The sequence below is a fragment of the Typopeltis vanoorti genome, chromosome 1 (genome assembly GCF_054136105.1).
Source record: "Typopeltis vanoorti isolate ZY-2024b chromosome 1, IOZ_Tvanoo_1.0, whole genome shotgun sequence".
Taxonomy (NCBI): domain Eukaryota; kingdom Metazoa; phylum Arthropoda; class Arachnida; order Uropygi; family Thelyphonidae; genus Typopeltis; species Typopeltis vanoorti.
Window position 1 is genome coordinate 147,286,186 of NC_143549.1, and position 26,550 is coordinate 147,312,735.

General features: G+C 35.4%; 1 protein-coding gene across 1 annotated transcript in view; it reads left to right on the plus strand.

Annotated features, from left to right (window-relative positions):
* Nucleotides 1-8,814: 8,814 nt before the first annotated feature.
* Nucleotides 8,815-26,550, plus strand: part of LOC150110522 (rho GTPase-activating protein 19-like) — a 103,506-nt gene continuing 85,770 nt past the window's right edge. Inside the window, exons 1-2 of the mRNA XM_090394476.1 lie at nucleotides 8,815-8,984; nucleotides 19,752-19,957. Of these exons, the coding sequence (XP_090250602.1) occupies nucleotides 19,759-19,957 (199 nt within the window). The 5' untranslated portion in view covers nucleotides 8,815-8,984; nucleotides 19,752-19,758. The remainder of the gene's footprint in view (nucleotides 8,985-19,751; nucleotides 19,958-26,550) is intronic.

Consider the following 26,550-nt stretch of genomic DNA (forward strand, 5'->3'; position numbering starts at 1 on the left):
CTATTCTTATTTAAAACTTCCAGACGTTTAGCCACCTCCCAGGTAAAGATCATTGGGTAGCAATGTGGTCTTCTTGGTTATAAACAATTTCTCTGATGCAATTACCAGATCTAGTACTCTCAAACCCCTAATACATTCCATCATGATCTACCCCAGGAAATTATTAATTTTATTAATATATAACCCACATAACAGAAAAGATAACATCCATGATCTTAAAAAAAACTTTTAATAAGCACTATAAAAGGCAAGAAATTAAGTGCCTGCCAGAGAGAGAGAGAGAGAGAGAGAGAGAGAGAGAGGAGCAATTGAAATCATCGTCCGTTCCAGTTAGTGGATTATTCGTATACTGAAGTTAATCGGTCAGTAGCGCATTGAAAAATGCGCCACTCACCAATTAACAAGAAGAATATGTGTAATTAACAGATACCACACACACACACACACACACGCCTTAGGTGCTGCGGCCATAATACTAACAACCGAACCCTTTATCCGAAATATTATTTATTTTTATTATTATTACGGACAACTCCAGGGAGTATTTAGACTCATCGAGGGAGGCCCCAAATCATATTCATCACAATTGTTCGACATTCATACAGTATCTATCACACCTCGCCTTAAACTCATTAACTGTCACAGCATCCACCACAGACTATGGCAGCCCATTCCACTCATTCACCACTCTAAAAGTAAAGAACCCAGCTCTAACACCCTTACTGACCACACTTTTCCCAGCTTCCATGGATGTCCCCTAGTCCTCCAACAACCAGCCCTGTTCTCAAAAATATCTTCTGAATTAAATTTATAGAAACCCTTCAGTAATTTGAATGTCTCAATAATATCTCCCCTCCTCCGCCTATCAACCAATTTTTGCAACCCACAAATCCTCAACCTGTTCTCATAAGGTTCATTCCACAGACTTGCTATCATCTTGGTCACTCGCCTCTGGATCCTCTCAACCTCCTCCCCATCAAGAAGAAACCTACGTGACCAAATCTGGGCACAGTAGTTGAGACGGGGTCTTATCAAGGCTCGATACAGAGGAACAATAACCTGCTTGTCTCTGCTTGTCAACATATTCTTCAGCAACCAAGTGATTTTATGAGCTGATTTGGCCACTTTTGCAATGTGCCCCCTAAACTTCAACTCCTTATCCACCACCACTCCTAAATCTCGTACCTCATCAATTTCCTGGAGTACAGTTCCACCAATGCAGTAAACTGCTGCTAATCTTTTCACCCTAAAATGTATAACCATACATTTTGCCACATTAAATTGACATCCATTCTCCTTAGCCCAGACCTCCTATCTATTCAAATCATCCTGCAAAATTTTGACGTCATCTGCATTCACTATTGCCCTACCCAACTTTGCATCATCTGCAAACAAATGAACCGTTCCTCTCAGATCCTTTCCTATATCATTAATGAACAAATTAAACAACAGTGGTCCAAGAACAGATCCTTGTGGCACACCACTATTCACAGGCCGGCTTGTGGACTCTACTCCTGAATAAACCACTCTCTGATATCTCTCCATCAACCACCGTCCTATCCATCTCACCAACCCTATAACTTCCCCATATGCTGCATTTTACTGATTAGAATTCCATGTGGTATCCTGTCAAAGGCCTGAGCAAGGTCCAGTAGAATCACTGTAAACTCATGACCCATATTCAGTTCAGCCGTCACTGTGTTATAATACGTGAGCAAGTGACTGAGGCATGACCTACCCTTCACAAAACCGAGCTGTCCCTGACACTGTATCCCAATTTCATCTATCCAATCTTGTATTTTCCTACTGACTATTTTCTCCAATACGATTCCTGTTATGCTGATTGGCCGGTAATTTTCAACAGCAGCCTTGGAACCACCATTATGCAGCGGAATTATTTTCCCTCTTTCCACCCCCTTGGGGCTGACCCAGACCCAAGGCTCAAATTAAACAAAATGGTCAAGGTCACTGACAATTCTTTAGCCGCTTCACGTACGACACGAGCTGGTATACCATCCAATTTCACCGATGTTTTGACATCGAGGTTCTGTAATAGACTATTTACCTCTACTTCATTCATTACAATTCCAGTATAAGCTGTTGGTTCTTCCATTCCTGCAAAGTCACCACCTGGATGATATACTCTTGCAAAGTGCTCGCTCAATAATTCCACTATATCGGCTGATTCGGTTACCTCTCTACCCTCAGCATTTTTTAAAATCATTCAGCCATGAACAGTTTTTCTTTTACTTGCAACATATTGAAAAAACTGTTTAAGATTCTCTTTAGCCTGCATGGCCAATTTTCTTTCATAATCCGCTTTTGCTTTTCTTACCACCCTTGTTACCTTCCTGGCCTGAGCTTTATACTGTTCCTGCAACTGCTGGTCACCTTTCTCCTTAAATTCCCTCCACAATTGTTTCTTTTTTTGCAGCTCAAGCTTAATAGTGTTATTCATCCATTTAACCCCTACTTGATTTATTATTCGGACTCTTGGTATACAGTCAACCATTGCCTCCTGCAAACAGTTCTTAACCACCTCCCATGCACTATCAACATCCAGCCTTTGCAGCTTTACATCCCATGGCACTGAGCCAAGCACACTTCTAAGCTTGTCATACTTACCAGCTCGGTAATTCCACATGTACCCTGGCTTAATTTTAAATTCCACTCCTTTGGCCACCTCCCAAGTCATGACCTTATGATCATTCTCACCAATTGGTGGCAACATGGTCATGTTCGTTATAGCCACATTCTCAGATGCAATTACTATGTCAAGCACTCTCTGTCCCCTAGTATTTTCCACTACATGCTGTCGCAGATAGTTGTCCCTTATAACCGCATAAAATCCAATTCCTTCCTCCCATGTGCCCTCTCCTCCTTCCAGTGAATGTTACCATAATTGAAATCACCAATAATAATTATCCTCCTTCCACTCATTTCTTCTATTTGCTTATGCATACTATCCCCACCATTTATTCCATCACCTGGTCTATAGCAGCACCTAATTGTATATTTTGTTCTGCTAGACTCTATCTCATATCAAATAGCCTCAAATGTGCTCTTTTCTCTATCCTGCAGTTCAACTTCTATACTCCTTGGCTGCAACTCATCAGCTATCATCAATATCACTCTTCTCCCCTTTTATTCTCCCTAATAAAATAGCTAATCATGGCGCATTAGCTTTGTTAATATCTTAATGATTATTTATATACATCGTTATAATAATTAATATATATGTAATATTAATGTCTTTGTTAATATCATAATAATTTGTTTGCATTGAATGGGTTTCTTTATTTACTCAAGTAGTAAACAGATGTTAGTTTTTTCTTAGGAGTCGAACATACCTGAAATGCTGGCAACTCCCGAGAAGTGTAAGCAGCATACCAGTAGCTGTCTGTAATTTCCAGTGAAGCCAAAGCAAATAATATTAAATTTAATTTTAACTATGCACTGTGAGGAGAAAATAATATATATTATTGAAAGGAAATACATAGACTGACTGAGCGTTCGCTGCAAACACACCATATTATGAAAGCATAAATATGTAAGACCGTACTGTTTATGGCTGCATTGGCAAATTCGTAGCTACTCGCGTTTTATTTATTTATTATTTTTGTGTGATAGTTTCGATAAGTGGCACAATATTCTCCAATTGGTACCCCTGACAAACTAATGCAGTGTTCCTATGCTACTAGACATGAGGTACATTGTAGGTGTATGTATGGAGTAATGCTGATGGGAGAAGTAATTTATATCAACAGGGAGGTTTACATTTGGATAAATGTAATAATCAGTCCAGAGGATTCGCAAATAATGATCTGCACAAACTTGGGACGTAGTGCAAGAAAACAGTTGCTGTCAGGATGGAAACTCGAAGACCCGGCGCTAGGGTCTTTGTCGCCCGCATGCAATGTCTATCTAAGCGCCCTTGTATCGATCCGGGCGTGTGTGGTTCTTTTACGATAATACAAAATTAAATTATTTGAAATTTCTTAAATAAATTTTGACAGAACAGCCACACGTTGGTTTCAAATGTTACTAACCGAGGTTGTTGACTAGGCAGGATAATCGTTAAAAACCCGAATATTCAAAAGATTCTCACAAGTTAAAGCAAATTTTGATAAAGTCACTTCACTTTAATCGTTGAATATAATGATACATGGATTATAGCCTTCTCACCGACCCGAATCCCTAACAAAATTAAAATTAATTTTAATTAAAGTTAAAATTTATTTCAGCTAAGGTTTCAAAAATTCTTGCATTTTACAAGTTACTAAATTCTTAGTAACTTGTAAAAATATTTTAATAATTTTTATAAATGGAACTCACTTTTAGGAAAATAAAAGAAACTCAAGATAGATGAGAAAATAAGAACAGAATTAAGAAATAATTAGAACATTTAATATAAGTATTCAAAAAATAATTTCTTTACAGTATAACAGAAAATAAATTAAATTACATAAATATACTTGAAATATTTTAATTAAAATTTTAGGGTTTTTGATTTCATGTTCACAAAATTAGAAATAATAGTCTTAACGTCTATTTCCGCACATATATAATTTTCAATAACTTTTAACGCCAAACTAACAAGTCTTTTTTGTGACATACTTGTTCCTAAGTAGGTTTTAATCAATTTCAACTTGGAAAAGGAACGTTCACCGCTCTCTACACTAACAGGTAAGTTTAATAGTATTCTTAAAGCAATTGAAAAGTTAGGGAAAGATAAATTATTGGACACAATAAAATTAAGAATATCGAAGGGTTTTGAATATTTAAATTATCCTTCCGAAAAATATCCCGGAAAGCACATAATTCGTCATATAGTTATATTGCATTTACCTTTTTATTGTCGCCATCCTTCAAGTGAATCTCTAAATCGTCACAATTTTTTCGTAAATCTTCGTTATTAATTTGTAGTAATCTATACAAGAAATTGAAATTATCATAATATGTTTTGGCTGTTCAAAACGTTCTATTAATGAACACATTGCAACGTCTAGAATTGTATAAAACACATTCACTCTAAATTTATCTTCTGGCGATTGTGGCGTTTTATAATGAAGCTCGTAGTCAAATTGTTGTGTCTATTTTCGTCATCGAACTTCCGTACTAGTTTTAAATGCTTGTTCTCCATCCACCTCTTCACTCAGTTCTTTTGCAGTTTTTAGAATTTCTTTAAAATTTATCTGATCGATACTCTTGTAAGAATATTTTTAAGTTTTCGATAGATTCGAAAGCAAGTGTAATGTTCATATTTTTGTCATGAAGCATTTTACTCACAGGGTTTATTCTGCTAAGTAAATCATGCCCAGTTATAAGAGAGCAAATAAATTTGTAGTCTTTTATTTTAGCACATAATGTTTGTGCTTCATGCTGAGATTCTTTATTAAAATTTTCATTATTTAAAATTTCAAAAAGTGCATCATAAATTTCTCCTAACTGATATCGTAGAGGGAGGATTGCATTAATTTTACTTTCCCATCGCGTTTCTAATGGCTGTTTCAATGTTAATTTTTTTACCAACTCAACATGAAGGACATTTCATTCTCTTATAAACGTTGGGCAATCCTTTTAAAGGATTGCCCAACGTTTGTAAGAGAATGAAAAGAAATTGTATATTTCTTGAATAATTGCAAAGAAACTAATTGTATCTACATTCACATTGGCTGCATCGTTAATGATGAAATTTAGAGTATCAGCCGCACATGGCACGTAAAAAGCTCGAGGAGTTTTGTTTAAAAGCAAACTTTGGAGCCCATATTTTTTCCCTTTCATATTTGCCCCATTGTCATACCCTTGACCTCGCATGTCTTCAATGGAATGTTCCATTTTTCCAGTTGTTCCATTATTGTTGCACATAAACCGCGTCCTGTGGAATCTGATATATCTGCAAAACCTAAAAAGTTTTCCCTGATCTTGACAATTCCATTGTCACAGAACAAAGCGAATAATAATTGTCATCTGTTCTGTTTTACTTACATCAGGTGTGCAGTCAAAAATTATGGAATAATATTTAGATTTTGGAATTGATAATAAAATTGTATCCCTGATTGCATTACTTAAAGTTTCCAATATTTCATTTTGACTGTCTTTACTCAAATAGTGTACTTTATTGTTTCGTTGTAGGGTCCTTTCAACATGATTTTCCATAACGGGATCAAACTTCGCAAACAGTTCTACTAATTTTAAAAAATTGCCGTTATTCCTTTCATATAATTTATCAGATGATCCGCGAAAAGACTACCGAGGAATTTTATAATTTCAATCAAGCGTTCTAAAACACTCGCCCAATGTTTCTTTTCGATTGAGTCTTGCAATCACTGGTAGTTTTGTTTTTTAAATTTTTATCAACTTCCTTCCAGTTTAAGAAATTTTTCATGTGAGTTAAACTAAGTCTCATGTCTATGCAAAGTTGTACTTACATTTCTCCAATCGTTATAACCTTCTACAAGACTACTTGATTCGGTAGGTGCGAAAGGTTTGCAACAAAAGCAAAAAAACAGAATTTAAAGTTTCGGAATAAATGAGCCATGTTCTTGGCACGAGCTCCCTGTTTTTTTTTTCTATTTTTCTATTATAATACGTGTCGCCAAATTTACGACCATAGGTATCTCTGGGATATATTATATTTTTATTTTGAATAGGCCCCATTTCAATTAAAACAACTCGTAATTTTTCATCAATATTTCCCCATTCATCTGGATCTTCTAAATTTACAGAGACTAAGAATGTGTTAGTTTCGTAGTCAACTACAACATAATCTTCTCCTAACTGTTTTTTCACTTAAATCTTGCGTCTTGTTATCTTGTTCAATAGTTGCAAACTGGATGATGTGCACGGGTCTTCAACCCTGATTTCTGATGTATCGAGTTGGTTACAATCTGCATCAGAATATTTTAATATTTTAACAAATTTATTAAGAGCCCTAGTTTGTATCTTAAATTCTGCTTCTTTTGCAGCATGACGCTTACGATTTTGTGCACCGGATAACTTTTTTTTTAATTTTTGATTCTATTTCTATTTTATACCCACAAGAAATTGTTACACAACACGACACAAGGACGAAATAATAGTCCGCACTGCGCTACTGTCAGTAGCCAAATGAGATACGTACCATATGACTGGTTAACTAGCAACAAATGTTTTGTACGAAAATTCGTTTCTGCACATAAAAACCGTTCACCGTTTCACTTTAGATAGACTGCACTAGACACAACATTCTGTAGGCAAGCATTTAGCCTGCTCTCGCTGCAAAATTGTAAACAGCTGGCTGATCAGAGAGGCGGCAATATATAATTTTTTAAAATTTTTATTCGGTGTATCCGGCCTTATTTATTTTAATATTAATCATTCTGAGAATTTTTTGTTTTCATGATAAAAATTTTGGTTCTTAAAAATGAACTTATGAACGGTGCCTCGGCGGTGACGCCCCCTTCGTAGCGACGCCCGCATGCACCGCATGCCCGCTTCTGCCGGCCCTGGAAACTTGAAGCGTTTTGCTTTAATTAATAGAGAGGAGTGAATACAATAATATTAGTAATAGGCTGACCATATTTCTTTTAGACAAAAACGGGACATTGGGATGGGAAAAACGGGATGGAGGGTTAAGTAATATTCTGTATTCGTGAAAAAGTACGAGGATAAAAAATGTTTTATTACATAAACACATTATTTTTGCCAAGTCTTTTGCAACCACCAAAATTGGGGTTCGTGTTATCTGCACACAAAGGAACAATTTTGTTTTTTAAGGCAAATTTGTCACTTATTTCCTTCAAAATAGCATACTGTATGTCGGAGTTTCATCAGGTAAGGAAATAAAGTCTATAATTTTGTCTTGAACACCACAATTTGCAAAAAGTACCGCACAGCGATTGGAAAAAGTTTGATGCCTTTTTTTGTTTAATGCATCTAAACTGACTGTAATTGTTTTATTCAAATCCTCTATTACTTCGCCCAATATGTGTGGTGATAAAACGTTGGTAATTCTTGCTTCTGATTTAGCATCTGCTGAAGAAAATTTTGTTTCATAAATAATTTTATTTATCAATGTCGACAAGCAGTCATTTGCACGAAAACTTTTTCTGTGACACAAAGTATATTATGCAGCAAGAACTTCACTTGCTGCAATTTTATCGTTTCACTATCACTACGTCTCACCATAAAATTGAAGCTAAAGTCTTTTTACCATAGAAAATTTTCTAGTGTTTTTTTTTTTCTTTTTCTTTTTTTGGAGGGATAGGGTTCCTTGACCCCCACATGGTACCAGTATTATGATGGTGCTATTAACCCTTCAGTCGTGTCCGTCTTGGTAACTTTGTATAAAGGCGGGGGAGGGGGGAAGAACACCCCGAATTTCCGGGTGAAAAAAAATCCCTCTCCCACCGTATGAGACCAACTAACTCACCATTAGTCGAAAGAGACGATGGGTTCCTTGCGTCATGGACGAGAATCCAGGTCTCCTCGACCAAAGGACTTCTTCCGACTGAGCTACAGAGGCTCTTGCTCTGCTATACACAAACATAAACCTTTAAATCTGTTACAAAAGCCGTGTCTCTTTTCTATACACTCTTCTAACTGATTATTTGAACCAATATTGAGATTGAGAATCTGTGTCGAAACGCTTGCCAAATCTATTCAAAGTTTAATAATTATTCTCGACAGCTTTTACATTTTGTTTTGCTAACGAAATGAAAAGTGCGAATATATTTCAGAGAGGAATGGTATTGGTTAGTAGTTCGGCATTCTGACCAATCAGAAAAGAGCCGCCATATTCAAGTATATGACCGAAAGAAGTTCAGTTTGAATCTTTCAAAGAGTATGTAAACAGTGTTTGTTGATGTTTTATTTGTTTTTTTATGTGAACAGAACATCGATGACAGGGCTTCATGTTGGTTTTCACAATATATTATGATGTTTCGTGAAACAGTTATCTAAATTAAAAATGAACAGAGTATCGAGTTAGCAAAAGCTCATAGGTATATATATTTTTGCTAGTGTGATTACCACCATTTAAATCACCACCAAATTGTGATTAGAAATGTACAGTGTTTAATATTATAATTATTGGATTATATTTTAGTGTTTAATATAATTATTGGATATTTTAATGTTTAATATTATAATTATTGGATTATATTTTAGTGTTTAATATAATTATTGGATTATATTTTAATGTTTAATATTATAATTATTGGATTATATTTTTATATGCATTTTATATCCAGTCGTTTGTGGATTATGCAAAATGGGATAGAGCAATAGTCAGGTGAAGATTATGTTAAAATTTTGCAGGATGACTTAAATATACTGGAGGTATGCGCAAAGTAGAATGGATGTCAGTTTAATGTGGCAAAGTGTAAGATTATGCATTTTCGAATGAAAATATTACCAGCTGTGTACCATATTGATGGAACTACTCCAGCAAATTGATGAAGCCAGTGATTTTGGGATGTTGGTGGATAGGAAATTGAAGTTTAGAGGGCATATTTCAATAGTGTCAGAAACAGCTTTTGAATTATTTTATTACTGAAGAACACCCTGACCAACAGAGATAAGCAGATTATTATTATATTTTATAAAAGCTTTGATGAGATCCCATCTTGACTACTGTGCAAAGATCTAGTTGCCCAGGTTTCTTGGGGATGAGGAGGAGGAGGAGGGAAAGATCAATAGGCAAGTTACCAACATGGTGGTAGGTCTGTGGAATGCATCTTATGGGGATAGGTTAAAGATTTGTGGGTTACAGTAATGGATGCCAGGCAGAAAAGGGGTGATATGGGTGAGACATACAAATTATTGAAAGATTTTTACAAGATTCATAATGAAGGTTTATTTTCTTGATCATATGAATTAGTAAAATAATATTTGGTTTACAGATCAATACTTGATCTGTAAACCAATATTATTTTACTAATTTTTACAAGATTGTTACAGAAGAATTCAAAATTAGAATTCACAAGGTTAAATAAGGTAGGTATGAAATGGATGAATGAAGAGATTAAGTATGTGATACAAAGGAAAAAGGCATTATGGAGGCAGCATAAGAGGTAATAATCAATTCCATGAGGATTACAGTGAGGATTTAACCACATTGTTGTGGCTGGTGAGAACCAGGATCCAGAATTGGGTTAACAACAATGCTATTATCTTTGATGCAGAAAAAGAACAGGCAAGGAGGTTACTTGGTTGTTAAGGGTAGCAAAGGTGAAGTATGAGCAGCAGTTAGCCAATGAAGCCAGAAAGAATCTTAGGCAATTCTTCGATATGTAGTGAGCAAATAAAAAAAAGGATTATGGAAGGATGACATTGATTGGACAAAATGGTATGGGAACAAGATATATAGTTGAGATATTTATTGAGTAATTTTCATAAAGGTCTTTCATTCTTGTGAATGTGATACCATCGTCGAGAGTTTGAGAGCAATTGATGAGGTGGCGAGACTGACTCTAAATGAGCAAAAGCTATATGGGAAATTGAGCAAACTTGATGTTAATAAGGCTGTTGGACTTGATAATATGTCACCACATATTTTGAAGGAATGTGGCAGGGAGTTGGCACCTGCCTTGATATAATTGTTTAACATGAGTCTTGCACTGGTTCAAGTTCCTAAGGAGTGGAAGGAAGGTAAAATTATGTTGCGTCATAAGCAGGTGACAGAACTCCAGCATCAAATTATAGGCCTATCTATGTGTCAGTTGTTGTGGTTAAAATGTTAGAGAGGCTGGTGAGAACCCGGATCTAGGATTGGGTTAACAACAGTGCTTTTATCTTTGATGGAAAGCATAGATTTGTTAAAGGGAGGTTATGTTTTTTAGTAATCTAATTACTAATTACAATATGGTGATGGCTTCACTGGACAAAGGAATGAATACACAGTAGTATTCTTAGATTTTGCACAGGCTTTTGATAGATTATCACATGATAAGTTGATAGTCAAACTAGAGCAGATGGGGTTGGATATTAGATTAGTGCATTGGATCGGAGATTGGCTGACTGATAGGTATCAGCAAGTTGTGTATTTGGGAGCAATATCTCAGAAGAGGAAAATTACCTGAGGGGTTTGTTTTAGGGCCCTGTTTAACCTGTATGTTAATGATATTGGGGATGATTTGAATGGGGGGATATTTTGTTGTTTGCAGATAATGAAAAGTTGGAACGAACTATGAGGAGTAGAGCAGATATTGTGGCCTTACAAGAAGACTTGAATAGATTGAGTGAATGGACACAGGAATGGCAATATCTGTTCAATGTTGTAAAATGTAAGGTTTTAAAATTTGGGAAACCAAGATGAGATGTAGAATTTATGCGTGGTGGGGATATATTGTTGGAGGTGGGGGAAATAAGAGATCTTGAGATGATGGTGGATAAGGATCTAAAATTTAGAGAACATGTCAAAATTGGGAAGACAACTAATTCTGTCAATGATGCAGAGGACATTGACTTGTTAAAGTAAGGGGATTCTGATTCCATAAGGTTTTGATTAGTCCACATGTAGACTACTTCACAGATTGGTCATCTGGTTTTCAAGAGGATGAAGAGGTATCAGAAAGGGTCTTGAAGCAATTCATTATGATGGTTTCTGGTCTCTGTAATGTTGAGTATGAAGTAAAAGATGCAATATATAGCATGTAGTAGATAGGAGGAGGAAGAGGTGATATGATAGACATGCAAGTTGGTATTGGGTTGTTATAGGATTAACTTCAAAGAGGTTTTTCATAAAATGGTTGGAGATTGGGGGATAGTCATCAGTGGAAACTGTATAAGGATGGTCTGAGCAAGGGAGTTAGAAGCAGGGTTTTTTTTTTTTTTTTTTTTTTTTGCACAGAGAGTTGTGAATGATTGGAATGCATTTCCTGAGAGTGTAGAATGTAGAGAATTTGAATGTGTTCAAGGCACAGCATGATGAGCTGTGTATGACAAAGGGACCTCCTGCGATGAGTTTTGACCCCATATGGGGTCTTGGAATAATGATGATTATTATCTAACTGCTATAATGGCAGTCATTGTGGAAGCCAAACACAGTACTTATCAAACCATTCTTTAAACTTAGTTTTTTTTTCATTCATCATGCTGAGGCACTGCATATTCCACTCATATAGTAGAAAATCTGCTTCTTATTCTGTTTTTATTGATGATGCTCTTTACTTGGAAGGACTTTGGTTTGAATCCTGTCTAGGATGCAAAGAACTTTTATAAGGACATTATTTAAATTAAGGGGATATTAAATTCCACATTATTTCAAAGCTGAATAAGAAACTCAAAGATAGGAATGAAAGAGTTTCATGCCGAATATAGCAAACTATACAAGTTTCAGCGAATTGTAGCGTGAGCTAAAGTACATAGTTCAACACTAGGACAACTCGTTGCAAAGGTGAGGAAAGTTCTGATCACTATTCTTAGTATTTCCCATAATTTAAAATGCATCTCCTAAGAGATGTATGATGTTGGAAGGTCACTACCCAGACTGGTTTCGACCTTTATTGAGGTCTCATCAGTGAGTAGGTAGACCAGGTAATACTGAGGTTATAGCGAAAAGAACTTTTATACTTTGCTATACGAGTTGTCAAAAAAAGGTGCATCCGTAAATTACTTAAAATAAAGAGCCAATAGTCTTCACTTCAGCGATGTAACATCATTTAAATTAAGGGGATATTAAATCTCACATTATTTCAAAGCCGAATAAAAAACTCAAAGATAGGAATCAAAGAGTTTCATCTGAAACTCTTTGAGTTTTTTATTCGACTTTGAAATAATGTGGGATTTAATATCCCCTTAATTTAAATGATGTTACATCGCCGAAGTGAAGCCTATTGGCTCTTTATTTTAAGTACTTTATAAGGACTTTTCAATCAAAGGTGGAAAAACCTGTACCTCAACAGTCTCACTGAGGTACAGGTTTTTTCCTCCCAGAAACAAGTTTTTTCCATCCTACAAACTGACAGATTGGATAGAAGAACACACCTAATTAACAGATATAATACACTGACCTCAACCTTAGTTGCTTTGGCTGTAATTCCAAATAGCAACAACTCCTTTAACCACATTACCGGCCAAGACGTCAAGGTTATCATGGATGCGAAGTGCATATTAAAATTGTAATATCATTGATATTACATTGAAATATATGATGGATGCAAAGCATATGAGGATGCGTATTTTATCCATAATGGCCGGTTAGGTGGTTAAACAATTTTCAGTAATGGCCTGATATTACCCTTTTTTCCCTTATGCTCTGAAATGTCATCTGTATTAATCTGGTCCAGATCCCCATAGTTGTATGTTTCATTTGCATTATCTCTTTCTGCTCATCCACCAGATCCTGCAGTTATCTTTCTTTCATTTTATCCTCATACTTTGTATTTGAGATATTATTATTATTATTATTATTATTATTATTATTATTATTATTACGGGCAACTCCAGGGAGTCATTAGACTCATCGAGGGAGGCCCCAAATCATTTTCATCACAACTATTCGACATTCATACAGTATCTATCATACCTCGCCTTAAACTCATTCACTGTCACAGCATCCACCACAGACTCAGGGAGCGCATTCCACTCATTCACTACTCTAAAAGTAAAGAACCCAGCTCTAACACCTTTACTAACCACACTTTTGCCCAGTTTCCATGGATGTCCCCTAGTCCTCCCACAACCAGCCCTGTTCTCAAAAATATCTTCTGAATTAATTTTATAGAAACCCTTCAGTAATTTGAATGTCTCAATCATATCTCCCCTCCTCCGCCTATCAACCAATTTTTGCAACCCACAAATCCTCAACCTGTTCTCATACGGTTCATTCCACAGACCTGCTATCATCTTGGTCACTCGCCTCTGGATCCTCTCCACCTCCTCCCCATCAAGAAGAAACCTAGGTGACCAAATCTGAGCACAGTAGTCGAGATGAGGTCTTATCAAGGCTCGATACAGAGGAACAATAACCTGCTTGTCTCTGCTTGTCAACGTATTCTTCAGCAACCAAGTGATTTGATGAGCTGATTTGGCCACTTTTGCAATGTGTCCCCTAACACTCTTTTCTGAACCCATTCCTTAATCTCTTTATCACCTTGAAAAACGGACATATCTACACATAGTAATCCAAATGTGGCCTGATCAAGGCTTTGTACAGTGGAACTGTAATAACCTTTTCATTTATTTATGTCATTGTCCTTTGCATCAGTCATTGCCATAATCACTCATTGTTCTGGCATTTTTCACAGTGTAGTCTGTGATGGTCAGGACTCTGCAGTTCCTTCTACACTAACTGAAAACATGGCATCTCATCATTCCTTCCTTTAAAGAGATGAGAGGAAGGCAGATACATTCAAGAACACACACACACACAGAGGAGTGTGTGTGTGTGAGCGAGGGATGCAGGTAAGCAAGGAATGAATGAATTTGTGAAAGGGGTCTGTGGATATTCAGTGATTTGTGATGTGATGTGCAGAACAGAATATTGAAGAAGTGCTTGCCTGGAGGAACAATATGCTTTGTGACTATGGCAATAAAGCAAGGTGAGAATGTGGATGAGGTAAGTGGTGGTTGATATGATTGATCTGAGAGTTAGCATGTATTGTGTGGTGAAAGAGCTAAGGTTAATGTTAGGAATTGTTCAACTGAAAAGTGTGAGAAGGAAGATAGTGAGTTAGTATATCTGCCGGCCTGGTTGGTTGGAGAGCTGGTACATTAACTGAGTGGTTATTGTACTTGCTCTTCAACTAACAGGCTGCAAGTATGGATGTTTGTGATTGTCTTTAGGTGGGAGATGAATTTCATTGTCTGGTGTGAGACCAACACCTGTTTATTGGAGTCTTGAGGTGGCTTGAAAAGTTCTACATTTAGTCTCTAGAGTAAGGTTTCTGGACTCTGTAAAAAAAAATATTTCAAAAGAAAATGTGAAATTGATAAAAATATAAAAACATAATTTTAGCATTCATAGTACAAAATGTATATCATCATCATCATGCGTCTCAAGGATTTAGGCTTAGCATGGCCTGTTCCGACCTTAGAAGTCATCGTTGAATCGTTTAAGAGGACGTCCTGGTTTTCTTTTTTCTAATGGCTTGTACTTTAAGGCTTGTTTTGGTAATCTTTCTGTTTTCATTCTTTGAACGTGTTCCAACCATTTATGTTTATATTTTTTAATTTTTTCTATTACTGGTTCTTGGTTTAATTCTTTCATAATATCTTCGTTTCTTTTGTGATCAAATAAGGTATGCTTTGCAGTTTTTCTCATAAACTTCATTTCTGCTGTTGTTAATCTTTGTTTGTCTTTTTGTTTTATTGTCCAGATTTCGCTTCCATGCATTGAGACTGGTAGGGCTAATGTATTGTATACTTTTAGCCTGGTTTGTTTTTGAACTAGGTTTGGTTTAAATATAGAGTTAATTACACCTGTTATTTTTTAAATATTTTGCAATTTTTACGTTTATATATTTTTCATTTTCATATGTAATCATACATCCTAGGTAGTTAAATGAATTCACTTGTTCTAAGATCTTGTTATCTCTTACTATTTTAGTTTTTGCTGGATCTTGTCCTTTAAAGGCCATAGTTTTTGATTTTTCTGTTGATATTATCATACCATAATATTTGGATATCTCATTTAGATCTAAAATGGCTTTCTGTAAGTTATCTTCAGAATTTGTAATTATTATTTGGTCGTCGGCAAAGAGGGGAGTGTTTAAGTTAACTGTAGGAGAAAGTTTAATTCCTTGATGTAAATTTTTATTCCATTTTATTATTATTTCATTTAAGTAGATATTAAAAAGAGTTGCTGAGAGGGGACATCCCTGTCGGACCCCCTTGGTTTATCTCTCTCGTATATGATAGCTCGTGATTTAATCTTATTTGTATTTGATTATTTTCATATATACTTGTGATAGCTTTTAGGATATTATTTAGTATTTGTCTTTCTTTTAATATGTTAAATAATATGTTTCTTTTATCTTTGTCAAATGCTTTTTCAAAGTCAATAAATGCAATATGTGTTTCTAAATTATATTCTCTTCTTTTCTGTATTATTAATTTTAGGCAAAAGGCTGGGTCTATACATGATCGTCCTTTTCTAAATCCATTCTGTACTTATAGAATAAAGTTTTCAGAATATTTCATTAGTTTGTTATTTAAGATTCTGCTATATATTTTGTAACAGGAATTTAGTATACTGATACCTCTATAGTTTTTAGGGTCATCTCTATTACCTTTCTTAAAGATAGGAATCACAATTGCTTTTTTCCATTCTATTGGGGGGGGGATATCAGTTCAGTAAATTTTATTTTAAAATAATAAGAGTCTTCCTTTGAATCTTGTTCCTGCATATTTATATAGTTCTGAACCTAGCTTATCTTCTCCAGGTGATTTTCCGTTTCTTGTTTCTTTCAGGCTGATTTCTAATTCTTCTTCAGTTATTTCCTTTTCATTTTCGTTAATTGTTTGCCAGTTGTCTTTTTTAAAATATTTGTCTGTCCACAGTTCTGTGTAGTAATTTAGAAATTCTTCTAATTTCAATTCAGTGTTTAATTTTATTTTCTTTGGTATCTGCATTTAAGTGTTTCAAAATCTTATATACATTGGTCTTATTTTATATAAATCATGTTCTAAATTAGAAACAAATTTATGTCATGATTCTCTGTCTTTTTCTGACTTCTCTTTTAGCTATGGTTCTTATTCTTTTATATTCTATTTCATCTTCTAATTACTGCTTAACATCTTCTTTTACTGCTTAACCATTTGTGATAGGCTTCTTTTTTCTTTTTGATTATTTCTTTGATTGTATCATTCCAGATCTTCAGTTTTAAAATGTATATAGGTTTTGTTAATAACCTTTTGTAGGTGGAAGAAACATATAATATATATTGCCCATATATGATAATGCAGAATTTAGGAGAGGAGCAACAGTAATGAACAACATGATAGTGTGTCAAAAGAGAGGTTTGGAACATGTAGATCCTTGCAGTGCATTTGGGAAGAGAAGAGAGCTGTATGCAGATCAACTGCATTTGAACCTGGAAGGATGTTGGAATCTGGAGAAATTGTTGTTCTATGGGCAAATGAGTGTTAGGGAAGGGAAACTAGAATTGTCAGAGTGGATGTTTCAGGGATAGCCTCATGTGGGTGGGTATAGTCACTTGGACATGAGAGAATACATGGTATGCAGTTAAATGGAATTGAAAAAGAATAATACTACTAGATATAGAAATACTCACAGTCCATTGATGTTTCTTTATACAAATGCCAGGAGTAAGAGGAATAAAAGAAATGAGTTGATTCATTGATTGATAGCTTCAGCATTTCCAAGGATTATTGGAATTGGTGAAATGATGTTCCTAGAGTTATAGAGGTATAGCATATTTTGGCAGGAAAGAAAGGTAAATGGGGTGGTGGAGTGTTACTTATGATAATTGATTAGTGTCTTGGGGTAGAAAATTGGAACGTTATGAAGGTAATCAGAGTGAAAGGAAATGGCACAGTGATTTTGAAAGTATGAGGTAGAGGTGGGCGGGATGGGATATTTATTGGGATATTGCTATGTGCTAGGGAAAACATCAAGGTTGATGATTCGGAAATGTTTAGGCAGATAAGACAAGGTGATCATTATATGAGATTTTAAATATAGCAGTATAAATTGAGCATAGGGAACAAACATACAGTAGTAAGGAAGTGAAATTTCAGTAAGAGATGCATCTCAGGGAACATGAATCAAGAGGGATTTGGTCCCTGCATCAGAGGATCTGATTGTAACTGGGATGTCATCTCCCACTCCCATTTGCTGAGATATATTATTATTATTATTATTACAGGCAGCTCCAAGGAGTCCTTAGACTCATCGAGGGAGGCCCAACATCATGTCAAGAACAACTATTCAACATTCACACAGTATCTATCATACCTCTCCTTGAACTCATTTACAGTCGTGGCACCCACACAGACTCTGGCAGGTTATTCCACTCTCCAAGGTAAAAAACCTAGCTCTAACACCCTTTCTAACCACACTTTTACCAAGCTTCCATGGATGGACCCTAGTCCTCCCACCACCAGTCCTATTCTCAAAAATATCTTCTGAATTAATCTTATAGAAACCACTTCAGTAATTTGAATGTCTCAATCATATCACTCCTTTTCTGCCTATCAACCAATTTCTGCAGCCCATAAATCTTCAACCTGTTCTCATAAGGTTCATTCCATAGTCCTGCTATTATCTTGGTCACTCGTCTCTGGATCCTCTCCACCTCCTCCCCATCGAGAAGAAACCCGCGCCCATATCTGGGCACAGTAGTCTAGATGGAGTCTTATGGAGGCTCGACACAGAGGAACAATAACCTGTTTGTCTCTGCTCATTAAAATGTTTTTCAGCAACCAAGTGATTTGATAAGCAGATTTTGCCACTTTTGCGATGTGTCCCCTAAACTTCAACTCCCTATCCACCAACACTCCCAAATCCCAAGCCTCGTTAATCTCCTGGAGTACAGTTCCACCAATGTGATATACTGCTGCTAATCTTTTCACCCCAAAATGCGAAACCTTACATTTTTCCACATTAAATTGACATCCATTCTCCTTAGCCTAGTCCTCCAAACTATCCAAATCATTCTGCAAAATTTTGACATCCCATTCACTATTACTCTACCTAACTTTGCATCATCTGCAAGCAGATGCACAGTTCCTCTCAGATCCTTTCCTGTATCGTTAATGAACAAATTAAACAGTAGCAGTCTAAGAACAGAACCCTGCGGCACACCGCTAGTCACAGGCCGTCTTGTGAACTCTACTCCTGAATAAACCATTCTCATATGCTGCTGTTTACTGATTAGAATTCCATGTGGTATCCTATCAAAGGCTTTAGCAAGGTCCAGTAGAATCACTGTAAACCCTTATCCAGTTCAGCCATCACTGTGTTATAGAACGTGAGCAAGTTACTGAGGCATGATCTACCCTTCACAAAACCATGCTGTCCTCCATAGAGTATTCCATTTCATCTATCCAATCTTGTATTTTCCTCTTGACTATTTTCTCCAAGACCTTGACAGCAATTCCTGATATGCTGATTGGCTGGTAATTTTCAACAGCAGTCTTGGAACCTCCTTTATGTAGTGGAACTATTTTCCCCTCTTTCCACCCTTCGGACTAACCCAGATCCGAGACTCAAATTAAACAAAATGGTCAAAGGCACTGACAATTCTTTTAGCCACTTCTCGTACAACACGAGCTGGTATACAATCCAATCCCGCAGATGAGTTGACATTGAGGTTTTGTAATAGACTATTCACCTCCACTTCATTCACCACAATTCCCGTATAAGCTGTTTGTTCTTCCATTTCTGCAATGTCACCACATGGATGATATACTCTTGCAAAGTGCTCATTCAGTAATTCTACTATATCAACTGATTCGGTTACCTCCCTACCATTGGCATTCTTTAAAATCAATCTGCTGTATACAATTTTTTCTTTCACTTGCAACATATCGAAAAAACTGTTTGTGATTCTCTTTAGCCTGCATGGCTAATGTTCTTTCATAATCTGCTTTTGCTTTTCTTACCACACTTGTTACCTTTCTGGACTGTGCTTTATACTGTTCGTGTGCCTGCAGGTTTATAGAGATAGATTTTATTGTCTTAGATGTGCTTTCTGCAATGAAGTTTCATTGCAGGAAGAACCTCCATAGAGTAATGAATGTGTCTTCATTACTCTATGAAGGTTCTGAATATTAATAATAATAATTTTTATTTTTTGTCTTAGTGTTATTATGGAAGTGGAATGTTCTCCTAAGCTGAAGATGATTAAAGACTTTCAGGCCAGATATGCAGAAAAGTTTGCTACTCTGTGTCGAATGCATTTATGTTTTGTTTTAGACCTAAATGATGAACAGTTTGCAACACTTTTGGATCCTAAAGATGTCACAAAAACCAAAAAGGTTTTTGGCTACTTTAACCGAAAACAGAAAGGTAAATGTCCTTGTGCATTACTCAGTACATCTTCCTGTTTTTTTGTTTGTTTGAAAACTCTTTGTTTTAAAAAAGAATAAGAAAGTAATATTGCTATAAGTAGTTTTAGTTATCTGCTAAACAGCAGTCATAATTTTAATTAAGCTTAGATATTATTACTAACATATAGAAGCTATATATCTAAATAACAGAGTATATATTGTCTGTATATTTCTTCTTCTTCTTCTTCTTTGCCCTCGCCATTATCCTATTTCACTTGGGATCAGCGCTCCTAGTCCATAATTGCTAGGATATTCTGTCCTGGATCACTAATATCTCTAACTGGACAGTTTGGAGGTCTTTTTTGTATAAAAGATATCCATGTTAAATGGGGTTCTACCACATCCCCTTGGTGTCTGTACATGTTTTCATAACCTTCTGTGTCATGATCTGCAGATCATCTCATGACATGTTCAGACCATCTAAACTGACGCTCAGTTTTTTTATCAGTGATTGAACTAACTTTGAAACTCCCACGGATGTGTTCGTTACACACTTTGTTCAACATGGTAATGTCTCTGACCCACCTTAGCATCTTCATCTCACTGGCATGTAGCTTTTGCTCTTGTTTCTTAAGAGGCCAACATTCTGTGCTGTATATAATGGTAGGTTCTTGTATTGGCATCCTTCTATCACATACTACTTTGGACAGTGCTCTATTTCATTCAGATGTTCATGTTATGTTTTACGGCTGCATCAATGGTGCCATCCTCTGCCAAGTACTTGAAGCTGTTAACCTTCTTGAGTGGGATATCCTGAAAGTATATGATGTTACTGTTAAGGTTATTTGAAAAATCATAGCACATGCACTCAGTCTTCTGTTTGTTTGCTAATTTGCAAGCTGCCAGTTTCCATAGCTGTTCTCCACTTATCCAGGATCAACTGTAAACATCTGAGTTATTGCTCATCGGGACAATCAATATCGTGAACATATAAAATATCCCGTGGGGCAGGTCGTTAAATGTCTGCTGTTAGATTATCTATGACCATGTTAAACAGAAGTGGGCTTACTGACAAGCCTTGATGTGCTCCCACATTGATTTCCAATTCTTCACTTTGTCCTGCTGTGTCTCTGACTTTGGTTGTGACATTTCAGTACATATCTTTAATATAGTATTCTGGTCAACATGTGATTTCAATGCTTGTCATATTAATTTCCATGGAACTTGATCAAAGGCCTTTTTGAGGCCAATAAATACCAAATGTAGGGTCTTTTTTCTTTTAAAGTAAATTTATGATCCAAGTGTATGGCATCAATTGAGGATTTTCGTAAATCCACGGTGATGTTTCAGTGATGTGTATTAGCTCCTGAAACCTCTGATTAAGCACTTGCTCCCATATTTTGAAACTGTGTGAGAGATGCGTTTTATGGCTCTATAATTCTTGCAGAGTCACACATCTTCATTTTTATGGAATGATATCAAATAGCTTAAGGATGTAAACTAAAACTGATATCTTCAGTTTAAGTTTGCTGATGTTGTTTTGAAGGAGTTTTTAAGAAGCTTGTACTTTACTTCTTCCTTCTACCATCTGGTTTCCTTTTTGCCATTTTATGGGCCCCTTTGATATGCTTAAATGATGTGCAGGCTGTTTAGTGCAGAATCATTGGAAGCCATCCCATATTTTATTCACCGAGCATCTAAGTCTCTCCAGATGCAAGTAATTCACAAGATCATTGCACATATTTCATCCCACCTGCTGGTCAAGTTTATTATTTACTATTTTTGTTGTCTGCATTCAATATAGGCAGGGACAACTGTAAATAGTTGTTCCTAGGATTCTTTGTGTTTCTGTAGCAGAACATTAGTATCTTGATCTCTCTGTAAATGAAGAACAGAACAAGTTATGTTTTAAGCTCCTCTTTTTATGAATCTAAGCTCGGCAGCCAGTTTGTCTCTGTCCAGAGTTTCATTGGTCTACTTCTGTTTCTTTGACCCCTTCAGTTTGTAAATCATTCATCTCTCTTTGATATCATTTTTTAGATATTCTTTCCATTTAGTTATCTATTTCTTATCTTCATTTCACTTTTTTATCTGGTCTTGTATAACCTGCCATTTTTTGCTATAGTGATTCTTTTCTTATCTCCTCTTATTGCTCATGCTTCCCTTCTATATAATGTTGGTTTTGATAAAGTATTATACATTCGTAGTCTGCTTTTTCTTGATAACTGCTGCTGGTCTTAATGTTTTGTTTATTATTCCATTTACTGCAGACATTTGTAACAAAACTGAATCCTCTAAATATTTATTATTACTTACTTTGTAGATAAAATAATCAAAATTATTAATTATTTAAAATTATTAAATATTTTCAATAATTATTTTGAAATAATAATTAAACTTGTTCAATTATTTTGTTGTCTATAACTATGTTAGTTTCGATGGACATTTTTCCTTTGAATGCCATAGTTTGATTTTTATTGAGAATTTGATATTATTGTCCTTAGTTATTCCAAATATCACTTGGTTATCTGCAAAAAAAAGTATCAGATCATCATCCCTTTCACTATGGAGAACTCTCTTTTCCTTGGGTGCACTTGTTTCTGGCTTTCCTCTTTAGTAGCATATCACCTCTTCCATTTATCTAAACATCTCCTCTAAGCATGTGTATTTTGGCTGTCCTCTTCATCTTTTCTCTGGTATCCTCCCTTCTAACATGTTTAGTCCATTTGTCTCTTTACGTGACCCAGGAGTTTCATCTTTCCTCCGTCAATTATCTTCTTCAATACTCGCTTCTTTTTTTATTTCACGCAAGGTGTCTTCATTAGTTTTTATTTCTTGCCAGTTTACTCCTAATAATGCTCTCAAGCAGTACATTTCAAAAACTTTACTTTATTTATTTATTTATTTATTTTATTTTATTTATTTATTTTTTGAGGCCCGTGTAGCTCACTGGAAGTAGCATTTTGCACCTCTGCAATAAGCTTCCCAAAGCCTAGTGCAGAGGTGCAAAGATTTCTTCAATCAGTTCCCGAGTTAGTCAATCTCTAGCACAGCCGTTAGCTGATTTTTTCCAGTTTTCTGTTGTAATAGTCTGTCTCACAATCATAAAAGAATATTCTCCCAACAAATGTTTTCATGAATCTTTTCCTCACATTTTCACTTATCTTACTTTAATCATTGATCTCATTTTCTTGAATACTTCTTTTGTCATAGCAATTCTTCTTCACATTTCCAGCTTACATCTTCTTGAATGGCTCCTCCAAAGTAGGTGAATGATTTTACTTGCTCATTGTTCATACTTCTAATTACTGTTTTATCTATTTTATTATTCTTTTCAACCATTATACCAGGTTTCTGCATTTACCTTAAATCATCTATCCTAGATAATGTTTTAAATCCTCTTCATTCTCAACTAATACCACTATATTATCAGCAGAGTGTGCATTCCACCTACACATATCCCCTTCATTCCTTCTTTTATTATTGTCATTGCATTCTCTATATGTAGGTTGAAAAGTAAGGATGATAATGCACAACCTTGTCCTAGACCAGTATTTCCCAATGTTTTTTGGATCATGCCCCACTTCAATGCCTCAAAAATTTTGATGTCCCCCCTTGCTAATGATGGTGAGTGTAGTATATCAGTGATGAGGTGACGAATGCAACATCATTTTCTAATTATCCCCCAAAATATTCAGATTGCCCGTGTTGAGAAACACTGTCCTAGACCTTTCTTTACTTTTACAATTGCTTCATTTTCCTGTATTTGTATATTTATTTTCTGGCTGGTATACAATTTTTTAGTCTTCTGTCTCTCCAGTTGTTTCCAATTTCCTTCATTATTCAGAAAAGTTTGTTTCATTATACATTATCAAATATATTTTCTAAATCTCTAAAGGTGATCTGTGTAACTAGAAATAGTGGATATTAAAGATCGATCCATTTTTTGTATCCAAAGAAAAAATAAAACTTAAAAGTTTCCAAAAATTTGACCAAAGAGCTTATGGGAATATGATCCTCAGCATTAGAGTTGCCTTATCTTTCCACTACTTAAAAGACATGAGTGCTACCTAGGCAGCTGTACAGTTTTTTTTATTAGTGCTATTGATAAAGGTTTCACTAGCCTGACAATTGTTTTGAACTGATTGATTCTTGTCATGGATCAAGCAGGAACCTAGCATTCATTCCCTTCAAAATGTAATGCTGTCATTTGGGACAGTCCGTCCCTATTGCTATGGAGAACTCTCTTTTGAGAATCAAATTTGTATTCACTGATATTTGTGCAGTGCTGTTGATGCACAAATAAGAGAACATCCAATCAGTTTTTTCAATTGTAATAAAACACAACAATGTTGAAGACTAAAATAAAATAAAAAATAAAGACTAAAATACATTTTTGAAATTATGGATTCTACAACCATGTTAAAATAACTCTTTTTATTATCCCGACGTTTCGATCGTCATATCAAGATCATCATCTGGAGCATATATAAATATACAACAAAAGCTGCGTTACATTTCAAACCGTAAGCAAGCTAGAGAAACAATGATTTGATCACATGCTACTCACTGGCATGACCTCTAGTGGAAAAAATAAAAAATAAATAATTACATCAAGCTAGATTTAATTTATGTTTACACGAATAAACATCTTGCTTACAGATTGTTTTCCTTCCAGTAACAGTGATGTCCTCTTTCTATTATTACAATTGTTATTTTTGATTTAAAAAAAAAAAATTATAAATTACAACATGAATAATCATTCTTTCTTAGATTTTTTCTTTAACAGTGATGTCCTATTTTTTTGTATTAAAGTTGTTATTTTGATTTAGGATCTTGGATTTTCTACAGTCCTATTTATAGTTGTTCTTAGAGAGGAAGGATTTGTGGGACGAACATATGCCTTCCATATGTATGGGATTTTTAGACCATCATTATTGTTTAGATTGGGTGGTTGATAATGATCTCACAAGCTTACTTAAAGTTGTCTACATCACACCATGTTTTGGTGTGATGTAGACAACTAGTGCTTTTCCAGTCAATTCTATGTAAGGTGTTCAGGGCATGATCAGAAAGGCCAGCTTCACCATAATCATTATATTTAATGTGTCGTTTATGTTCTTTTTGTCTGATTGGAATTGTGCGTCCTGTTTCTCCTATGTATGGTATGTTCCAGGTGCAGTAAATACGGTATACTTCAGGGTGAGCCAGCGGAGGGAGTGGGTCTTTGGATGAGTTGAGTAAGCTTTTTAATTTTGCAGGAGGTTTAAAGGTGGCTTTGAGGTTGTATTTTTGTAGTACTCTGTTTATTTTGTCTGATGTCCCTTTAATGTAGGGAATGGTTATAGTTTTACTGTAGTCTGGTTTGTCTTTGTTTTTTATTGAGGTCTTGTAAAGAATTTTGTTAATAGTGTTTTGGCTGTATCCATTTTTTTGAAAAGTATTGCTTATCACTTTAAATTCGTTTTTCAGTGCCTGTTCATTGGAGTAGATCTTCAGAGCCCTGTTTTTTAGGGTATTGATGACACCTAGTTTTTGTGTTGGGTGGTGGTAGGAGTTTATGTGTATATATTGGCCAGTATATGTCGGTATCCGGTAAACAGTGAAGGAAAGATTGCCTGAGGGAAGACGTGTGACAAGTGTATCTAGAAATGGCAGTTTTTCAATCTTAATTGTGAACTGTATTCCATATAAAAGTTAGCAATTAGGGTGGGGTGGGGGATAATGGTGAGCCCATGGCTGTGCCTTCTTTTTTAGGTAGAAAGCGTTTTGCCATACAAAATAACCAGAACGTAATATGTGTGCAAAGAGCGCCGTGATATCTGGAGGAAATTTTTTCTGTAAAAGAAGAATTGTCATTGATTCGGACATTCGTAAAGAGGGCAGAGACATCAAAACTCACTAATAGATCATCTTTTTCTAATAATGTCTTTGATGATGTTTATGAAGTGTTGTGTGTTTTTGATGTAGGAGGGGGAATGACCTACCAGCTCCTTGAGTATTGCCGCTAATTTTTTGGCTAAGTAATAAGTAATAAGCTTTTTGGCATTTTCATTATTAAAGTTCCATTTTTTTCTCCAATCACGAACTAGTTTTTCGTTTACTCCGAACTGATGTGCAGCAACACAGTATTTTCTTTTGCAAATTTAATCACTTTGCACTTAAAACTCGTGTCATATTTCATTCTTTTAAAAGGAGCCATTGCACAATAGTGAAAAGTTAACTATTGGTCAGCTGGTCAATACGAAAAAGAAATTTTTGAGTCGACTTATACGATGAGTATACTATAAAAACTCAAACTCAAAAAATTCCAATATCGACTTATACACCAGGTCAACTTGTATGCCAGAATATACGGTAGCTGTGCCTAAATAGCTGAAATATTTTACTTATTTCATAGGTTCTCCATTGAGAATGCAGTTTTTTTGCTATTTTTTTTTTTTTTGCAGTTGTTTTCCTGCCTATTTTTATAGTTTTGGTCTTTTATTGCTGATTTTCATGCCAAATTTGTTAAAGCTGTTTTTCAGCTTAGTATCATTTGTGTTTTGAATTTTGAATTATTCTTTCAATTTTAGTAGGAGTGGTTTACAGTTTTGTCTTTTCTTTCATATC